This window comes from Anomaloglossus baeobatrachus, chromosome 3, assembly GCF_048569485.1.
Source record: "Anomaloglossus baeobatrachus isolate aAnoBae1 chromosome 3, aAnoBae1.hap1, whole genome shotgun sequence".
Lineage (NCBI taxonomy): Eukaryota > Metazoa > Chordata > Amphibia > Anura > Aromobatidae > Anomaloglossus > Anomaloglossus baeobatrachus.
Genome location: NC_134355.1, coordinates 37,552,784 through 37,562,821, shown reverse-complemented (window position 1 = coordinate 37,562,821; position 10,038 = coordinate 37,552,784). Strand labels below are relative to the sequence as shown.

The 10,038-nt window shown below is 32.1% G+C and overlaps 1 protein-coding gene across 9 annotated transcripts in view; it reads right to left on the bottom strand.

Annotated features, from left to right (window-relative positions):
* Positions 1-3,878: 3,878 nt before the first annotated feature.
* Positions 3,879-10,038, bottom strand: part of ESRRG (estrogen related receptor gamma) — a 1,119,561-nt gene continuing 1,113,401 nt past the window's right edge. For all 9 annotated transcript variants that reach the window (XM_075339129.1, XM_075339124.1, XM_075339125.1 and 6 more), the window contains one exon: positions 3,879-8,388. In XM_075339129.1, coding sequence (XP_075195244.1) covers positions 8,144-8,388 — 245 coding nt within the window. In that variant the 3' untranslated portion in view covers positions 3,879-8,143. The remainder of the gene's footprint in view (positions 8,389-10,038) is intronic.

Sequence of the window (10,038 nt, the reverse complement as noted above, 5' to 3'; positions counted from 1 at the left end):
TTTTATTTAAACTTTTTGGACTTTTCCTGAAAGTTCTCTTTTTTTATATTTTATTTCTTTCTTTCCTGTGACTTATCAGGTCCTGCTAAATGCTGCACAAAAAGGAATTTTACCGTAACAAGTCATGAAACATTCCAAGAATTACGCAAAGCAGGTTCCATTGGGATCTACCTTTAATTTTCAGTTGTCTCAGAACTGTTGGATAGAGACTACATGCTGTGTTGTGTCCCTATCATAGTACATAAATTGAGGTAGAAAGTGGTTCCTCTGCACTGCCCGTATAACCAAGCAATGAGTCAAATTGAATCGAATAGTTGTTTATCTGCACGTTGCGAGGCGATCTGGCCTTTTCTTAAGGATAACCATAATCAAGCTACATACAGTGCTTTGCAAAAGTATTCGGGCCCCTTGAATTTTTCAACCTTTTCCCACATTTTGGGCTTCAAAAATAAAGATAAACATTTTAATGTTATGGTGAAGAATCAACCACAAGTGGGACACAATTGTGAAGTTGAATGATATTTATTGCTTATTTATTTTAACCTTTTGTAAAAAAGAATAAACAGAAAAGTGGGGCCTGCAATATTATTCATCCCCTTTACTTTCAGTGCAGCAAACTCACTCCAGAAGTTCATTGAGGATCTCTGAATGATCCAATGTTGTCCTAAATGACTGATGATGATAAATATAAGCCCCTGTGTGTAATCAAGTCTCTGTATAAATGCACCTGCTCTGTGATAGTCTCAGTGTTCTGTTTATAGCACAGAGAGCATCATGAAGAATAAAGAACACAACAGGCAGGTCCATGATACTGTTGTGGAGAAGTTTAAAGCCGGATTTGGTTACAAAAAGATTTCCACAACTTTAAACATCGCAAGAAACACTGTGCAAGCGATCATATTGAAATGGAAGGAGTATCATACCACTGCAAATCTACCAAGACCCGGCCGTCCCTCAAAAATTTCATGTCAAACAAGGAGAAGACCGATCAGAGATGCAGCCAAGAGGCCCATGATCACTCTGGATGGACTGCAGAGATCTACAGCTGAGGTGGGAGAGTCCGTCCATAGGACAACAATCAGTCGTACACTGCACAAATCTGGGCTTTATGGAAGATTGACGGGAAGACTGATGGAGCCAAATACAGGACCATTCTTGAAGAAAATCTGATGGAGTCTGCAAAAGACCTGAGACGGGGACGAAGATTTGTCTTTCAACAAGACAATGATCCAAAACATAAAGCAAAATCTACAATGGAATGGTTCACAAATAAACGTATCCAGGTGTTAGAATGGCCAAGTCACAGTCCAGACCTGAATCCCCTTGAGAATCTGTGGAAAGAGCTGAAAACTGCTGTTCACAAACGCTCTCCATCCAACCTCACTCAGCTCCAGCTGTTTGCACAGGAAGAATGGGCGAGAATTTCAGTCTCTCGATGTGCAAAACTGATAGACACATACCCCAAGAGACTGCAGCTGTAATCACAGCAAAAGGTGGCGCTACTAAGTATTAACTTAAAGGGAATGAATAATATTGCACGCCCCAATTTTCAGTTTCTGATTTTTCATAAAAGTTTAAAATAAGCAATACATTTCGTTCAACTTCACAATTGTGTCCCACTTGTTGCTGATTCTTCACCATAACATTACAATTTTTATCTTTATGTTTGAAGCCTGAAATGCGGGAAAAGGTTGAAAAATTCAAAGGGGCTGAATACTTTTGCAAGGCACTGTAATTATGGTTTTATCTTGAAGAAAAGGCCAAATCACCTTGAAACGTGTAGGTAAAACCTGTTTGGTTTAACTCTACCATTGCTTGGTTATACGACCAGCGCAGAGGATCCACTTTTTATCTCAATATATTCCGGCTTGGTGTCTCTACACCCGTGGATCTGCAGCAGCCTTTTTACCTACATAGTGGTTGTTTCTCACACAAACACTCCAGGTGAGGAGCTTTATCTATCCCCCCTCAACCCTACTTCATCAGGTATCACCCTAATGCACTTTTTATTTTCACCCCTAGTTTGCTTCATCTTCATCATTTTACATAGAGATATGAGGGATTCTCCCTATACTGTTTCTATGCAGCACATGTTCAGAAGCAACAGCAGCATGGAGGAAACTATACAGAAGTGCTTAGAAGTGTAGCTGTGAATCCTGCTCTGGAGTGAAATCAAACAGTTACGTAATCTACTAATTTATTTGAGTAGATTTGAATTCTCCTTAGGTTTTACATAAATTTGTTTTCTCAAAAACATTGGTTCAGTGCAGATTGCTCCTGGCAGACAGCTGCAAGAGCCATTTTCTTGACCGGTAGAAGTCCAGGCAAATGGTTTAAAAAAGGATCACACCATTGCTCAATTGGTTCTTCCATTTCCACGGCCCATCGTCTGGTCCTTGGCACCTGTTCTTTTCCCCTTTCCACCTTAAAGCACATTTTCTTCTGAATCTTGACTCTAGTCCATGGCTTTCATCTTCACAAGGCCTTAGGGCCGTTTAGTACGTTACGCTACATATTGCCCAAATGATGGCATGGCTCACAGTGACATCCACAGGCCTAGTAGAGCCGGAGGTTGCAGCCTTTTGTGAAAATTCTGAAGAAAATACATGTAACGAGGGAAGAGAAAAGAAACGGGCCGCAGGGATGGTGGAACTGGATTACTGGGAGGTCAGTATTATTTCTGGTTTCTTTACATCAAATATTTAATATGCTCTGGGTGACCACAGAGCTTAATAAGGAGTATTCAATTTGCAGAGAATAACTTTGTTGAGATTTGAATTTCTTTGAAAAATCAGCATGATTTTGCAAAATGTGAATCTTGACAAGATTGACTGTAGAATTTTAAGACTTCCATATGCTTAAACTCAAGCACACCACCAAAGAAAGTCCTACACCCATTTTTTTTATTTCCTTGGGTTTTTTTTTAAACTGGGGCTACGCCTAAACTAAAGGGTTTGTTCTCAACTAAGATACCGATATCTATCTTTTGGATAAGTCGTCAATATAATGTCGATGGGGATACGACACATGGACACCTCACCAATAAGTAGATATCTGGAATCGAGGCTGACGGAAGTTCCGGAAACAGAACACTACGACTTTGTTTATTGTATAGTGGCCAATATTAGGTACTTCAGCTCAGTTCTCATTGAAGTTATTATTATTTGAGCTGCAGAACCTGAGAACGGCCACTACACAGTTAGGGAACTGTGTAAATTACCTGGTGAGGTGTTGACATAGGTCATCAATAAGGATTGATGTCTTAGTCTTGGACATCGCCTTTATGAAAGGGCACATTCCCACTTGCCCTCAGTCTCCAGGTACCATATAACAGCCGAATGGAGTCTTGGATGTCGCCTTTATGAAAGGGCACATTTCCACTTGCCCTCCCTCTCCAGGTGTCATACAGCAGCCACATGGACCCCATCTATGTTGCATTTGTCCTTGATCTCATCTAACTTTATTTTCGGTTTTAGGTCTCATCCAGACACCTGTGTTGTTTGGGTTTTTTTGCACAAGAAAAAAATCATCCATTTTTTTGTCGGTGCGTCCATCATTGGTATCAGTGTGAATATCATTTTTTTTTTCCGGATGGAAAAAAAAAATCAAGCTTTTTCTACCCAATAAATAGTAAAATCATATAGCAATCAGATTACACACAAATGGCATCTAATTGCGGTTGCTTATTTTTTCATGGATTTGAATGGACGGCTTTAATTAAACCAGGTGAACAGCCCCGTAGCTGATAATGTGCATTTGTTCTATCCATGAATAATATGAATATGTGAAAAACAGAAATCTAAATGAAATCTAACAAAATGTATTGTTTTACCACCCAAGAGGCCAAAAAAAAACAAGAATAAAAAAACACAAAAACATTCAAAAAGTGGAAGCTTTTTTTTTAATATTGCTCTACCATCATCCTGAAAGGCATAATAATTTGACTTACACATCTGAACTGATTGAAGTTACAGAATCATGTCTCCTTTTTGCATTTAACAATATATACAATATAAAATAAATACATTTACACAAATGGACATATTTCTGGAGCACATGGTATGATACACAGCACAAAAATATACAGTTGATTGTATTACAGATGTGAAGCCCGTCGATAACTATAGACATGGTTTTATTTGTGATAGTGGTTATGTTGCAACTCCTGGAGTATTATAATCATCTTATTATTATATTATTATTATTACTATTATTTTTAATATTTTTTTATTGTTCCTTTAACAATTCTTGCACATTAGACTGTCACTGATTGTTTTCCTAAGAAAGGTAAACCTTGAGGATTAAATCACGGTTACCCATTTTCTCCTTAAGAAAAATAGCAGTTTAACCATTTTTATACTTTTTTTATTATTATTATTTTTCACATCATCAAAACGCAAAATAGTCTCGTAAATACAACTTTTTCCAATTTGATTGAGATATCGATTGCGACTCTTCACAGCCATGTAATCATATAGCTTTAAATAAAGAAAACAAAAAAATAATAATTTAAAAATTAAATTAAAAATCTAAATAATAAAATTTACATTTTCAAATCATACTCCCTTTTTTAATATATTTTCTTTCACCCTCATGCTATAAATGTCATATTAACAAAAATTTAAATAAATACCGTCCACACAAGATTTTATTATAACATAATAGATTTTACCCATTTAGAAGGGGGAGGGGTTCAAAATCCTCTGCTTAAAGAAATGAGATAAAAAGCAGCATTGAAACAATATTCAACTCTTTTATCGTTTTGTTTTTTTGCTGTATTATCTAGTGTCTAAATTTCTAACCACAATAGGGGTCTAAAATAATGCATCAAAAATTACATTTCCTAATTTTATTTTATCTTTTGGGGGGAAATATTTGCAATTATAATCCATATACTAATAGATTTTACCCATTTAGAAGGGGGGAGGGGTTCAAAATCTTCTGCTTAAAGAAATGAGATAAAAAGCAGCATTGAAACAATATTCAACTCTTTTATTGTTTTTTTGTTTGTTGTTTTTTTTTTTGCTGTATTATCTAGTGTTTCCATTTCCAACAACAATAGGGGTCTAAAATAGTGCATCAAAATTACATTTCCCAATTTTGTATTTATTTATTTTTTTGGGGGGGGATATATTCGCAAATGTAATCTTTATAATAATATATTTTACCCATTTAGAGGTGGGAGGGGTTCAAAATCCTCTGCTTAAAGAAATGAGATAAAAAGCAGCGTTAAAACAATATTCAACTATTTTTTTGCTGTATTATTTAGTGTTTCAATTTCCAATCACAATACGGGTCTAAAATAGTGCATTAAAATTACATTTGCTAAATTTTTTGGGGGAGAGGTTTGCAATTCTAATCTTGCTGATTTGCTCACATATACTCATCTTGGGGGATGTAGTAGAATAGATGAATACAGCTAAGTTGTGTTGATTTTTCGCATACATATACAGTATATAGTCTATATATAGTAAAAACCTAAACAGGTAAAATAAGATATAATAATAATAAAAAAATAAATAAAATTAGAAAATTAATATTCTCATTCAATCAGCACCTTTTTTTATTCCTCCAAGGAGTAGTCACATTTTTTCATACTTGTACAGGGACGTGCCAATTTCTGAATACCTATCAGAGCTATATTTAAAGGTACTCGCCATCTGAATGAATTGCTAATGATGAGGAATCTAAAACCACACTACAGTCACTTCTCTACTGAGAAACCACAATCTACAATATAATCCTTATATAGCTAATGGTAGATACACAGTATTTATAGGATCAGGCTGCCGTGTTTCATCAACCCGTTGTATTCTGTTTAAAGCACACAGAGTAGCAATAGTGTTGGGATTTTTTTTGCGCTAAAAAAAAAAATTAAGTGGTTTTGCAACAACACAGAGCGAGTTATTAACAGTTGAGATGATTCGGAAGAAGAAGAAAGCCTTATTTACAGCGCTTGAAAACGGAGCTTAGTTAAACGTAGAAGATATATTTGGAGTTCTTTTAAGAACCATTTAAAAAGTCATTTTTATTTATTTTTTTTTACTTTTATATTTTTTTAATTTTTTTTTTTGTGTTTTTGTCGAAAGCCTCACGATTTTTCTCCTGTTATGTTTTTTTTTATTTTTAATAATCGGAGTTTTGATCTGCCAAGGTATAGTATTTTTTTTTCTTCGAAGACTATGACCAGGAAACCCAACAATTTAGGCTCCTGAGGAATTGCACATCCAATATTGCCTCTAATCCTACCCTGTGTCTAAAAAAAAAAAAAAAAATAAAAATAAAAAATAAAAAAGCGCACATCACAAGAATTGAACAGCCACAAGAAGAACAAGACAACAGGTTTTTTGTTTTTTTTTTGTTTTTCCGGAAATGCAACTAAGAAATAAAAAAAAAAAAAGAAAAAATTAAAAACAAATCTAAAATTTGGTGGGATGAGTGGGGAAAAACACAGCAAACATTGAAAAGCAGAACTATGATTTTTTTTCTTTTGTTTTTAGTTAGATTACATTTTTAATCACATTTGTGTAAATATAATATGGGCGTTCACATGATACAGGGAGCAACTATTAACACTGATATATTGGCAGAGCATGTAGATGTATTGTAGGTAGCTGGAATTTTTTTTTTTTCGTCAGCGGGGTAGGTGTGGGATACATTAGATTACACCTTTTTAACAGTCTCGTACAGAAACAGATATCATGCAGCAACAATACGGGGTTGAGAAACCACACTGACTGCTTTAGCTATCCGTAAAAAAAAAAAAAAGAACAATGTAAAAAAAATCCAAAATTAAAATAAAAAAATTACAATAATTTCTATTATTTTCTTAAACTCAGCTGATTCCATATACATACATATGTATACATATTTTATTTTTCAGAGAGTTTATTGCTGGCCTTTGCATTACCTGCAATATTAATATATTATGTTACATATTCATTATTTTTATTTATTTATTTTTTTACAATTTTTCGAAAATTTTATTTTTAAGACACCAAGCGTCCTTGTAGGGAGTGGTAAAGCAGATAAGACTATTTATATACATCGCAGGTGTAATCTAATATAGGTAGGCTAGGCTTTACGTAAGAAGAAACGGAAAAGGTTTTTTTTCTGTTTGTATGTTTGCTTTTTTTTTCTTTGTTTGTTTGTATTTTTTTGTTGTTTTTTTTTTACATAACCAGACTGGCACACAACATTAATTGCATCCGTGGTAATATGCACCATCCTTCGACTATTGCTTGAATAAGAGACACATCCACATAATATTCAGTAAATGGCTGAAAAGTGATAAAGCTGGTAAAAAATAATCTCTGTTTTTATAACTATTAATCAAAAACAGTTGGTAATAATTAGAAGATAAAAAAACAAAAAAGAAAACAAAAAAACCCTTCCTTTAAGGATAGCAATGTCCTTATTGTTCATAGTTGCTCGAACCAATTTGCAGTTTGCATTATATCATTTTTTTTTTATTAATTAGTAATATCTTTTAATTAATATTGCATGAATGAATAAAGCTTAAAACTATTCCCTGAAAAAAGTCACATAGTACCTAAACCGAGAACTTTTTTTTTTTTTTTGGAAGACTTAAAAAAAAACAAAACCCAAAGGCTGGATGGCCTAGATGAAAAAAATCAAACCAAACGAAGCAGCCAATGACATGTCGCTCAGGGTGTCAAATTAGAGAATTGCTCCCAAGGAATCCTACAAGTGCAGTCAGTCACTTTTTTTGAATAAATATGCAATTTTTTGTTTTTGTCCCGGATTCCATTTGTTGTTGGGGGCCTTGTGGTCCATAATAAATTCAGTGGCATCCTATGGATTTCTGTCCTTTGGCAGGGCTGGCTTCCATTTCTCTTAATTAAAGACTTTTTTAAAGTTTTTACTCTTTATTTTAAGTTCAACAGCAGCAAAAAAGAAAAAAAAATTTGGGGGAGAGGAAACAATCTGCGCAATAACAGCGCAGAATTAAAAGTCGAAAAGCTGCTCCAGTCTTGCTGCTTTTTTACGTCAGTGCAGTCACTCGCTTCTGATTCAGTACATTATTTGCCATAATAATTAGACGTATTTTATCGTATTTCTTTTATTTCTTTTTTTTTTTCCCCCATCAGTGGTGCTATCGGGTCACCAAAGATTGTTTTAGTCAGACCTTGGCCTCAAGCATTTCCAAAAAAAGTTTATGCATAGGAACTTTCCCCTCCAGTTTGATGTTGTAGAAGTGTTGGACGGCCTTGGTGGACGTCTGTCGAAGAAGTGGCAAAGTCATCAAGAACTTGCCGGCCCGGCGAGGGTCTTCAATGTGTTGGCCAGCTTCGTAATCCTGCAGAGCCTCGTGTAAGACGTCTTGAAGTTTCTGAACAGCTTCAACATCTTCTATATGCATGGAGTCTATGAATATAAAAAAAATAAAAAATAATTTAATAAAAAATTTAATAAAAAGGAACTTAAAAAACACAGAGATATTACAACAAAAAAGAAAAAAAGTATAAAATGTAAAAAAAAAACTATTGTAATAATATAATTGCCGTATAATATATTTTAAACTAAAGTATAAAATGTAAACAATATATTTTGTAATAATATAATTATAATTTTTTATATTTTAAACTAAAGTATAAAATGTAAAAAAAATATTTTGTAATAAAATTATAATTATAATGTTTAGATTTGAAAATAAAGTATACATTTTTAAAAAATATAAATGTTGCAATAATATTATCTTTTTTATATTTTTAAAATAAAGTATAACAATATTTTGTAATAATTATAACATTTAGATTTTAAACTAAAGTTTATAATGTTAAAAAAATATTTTATTAAAAAAATATTTTTTATATTTTAAACAAAAGTATAAAATATAACAAAAAAATTGTAATAATATAATTTTTATATATTTAAACTAAAGTATAACGTAAAAAAAAAATATTTGGTAAAAATAATATTTTTTATATTTTAAACAAAAGTATAAAATGTAAAAAAAAAATATTTGCAATAATATAAATATATTTTTTATATTTTAAAATAAAGTATAAAATGTAAAACAAAAATTAATACTAATATAATTATAAAATGTACAAAAAATAGTTTGTAATATAATTTTTATATGTTAAAATACTGTAGAAAATGTAAAAAAATTGTAATAGAATCATAACTTTTACATTTTAAAACCCAGTATGAGATGTAAAAAATATTTTGTAATAATGTAATTATAATTTTTACATTTTAAAATACAGTATAAAATGTAAAAAATATAATATAATTATAATGTTTATATTTTAAAATAAAGTATAATATGTACAAAAATATTTTGTAATAATATATAAAAAAAATAATAATATAATTATAATTTGTATATTTTAAAGTATAAAATGTAAAAAAAAAATGTAATAATATAATCATAATTTTTATGGTATCATTAATTATTAAAATTAATAAAAATAGTATAATAAATGTTTATGAAATGAGTGCTGTTCCTTACTATAACATCACATTTGTATATATTTTTACTGATATTTACTGTACTATATTTTGATCATCTAAAAAATTATCATACCCAAAAATTATCACAAAAAAACATTCTTTATTGTCTACCAGCTGAAAAACGAAAATTAATTAAACACAAACTATAATTTGCATCTCTTGTAAAGAAGGGTTTTGTAAATTCAAGATTAAATGGCCAAAAAAAAGATGTGTGATGTCTATGACATGCTTTTTCATTGAAGTCCCTTTTAGGGTGTTATTTGTCTGTACTTTTTAGAATTTGCCACATCTTATAAACACTGTAAAATAAGTTGATAAACTGTGAATGAGTCTCAGACATTCATATCTAATGAAGTGCGCACAGTGTATGTTCAGCGCATGCTTTTGCGTATAGAGTTCTGACCTATCAGTGCTTATAGCAGACATATCATGAGGCTGACATTAACTGGCAAAAGTCAAAATGTCTACTTTTCAAATTTGAAATTGTGAGGGAGTCACAGATGAACCAATCCAAAGGCGCACTCACAGTGTATGTTTCGCGCATGCGCTGAGAGTGCT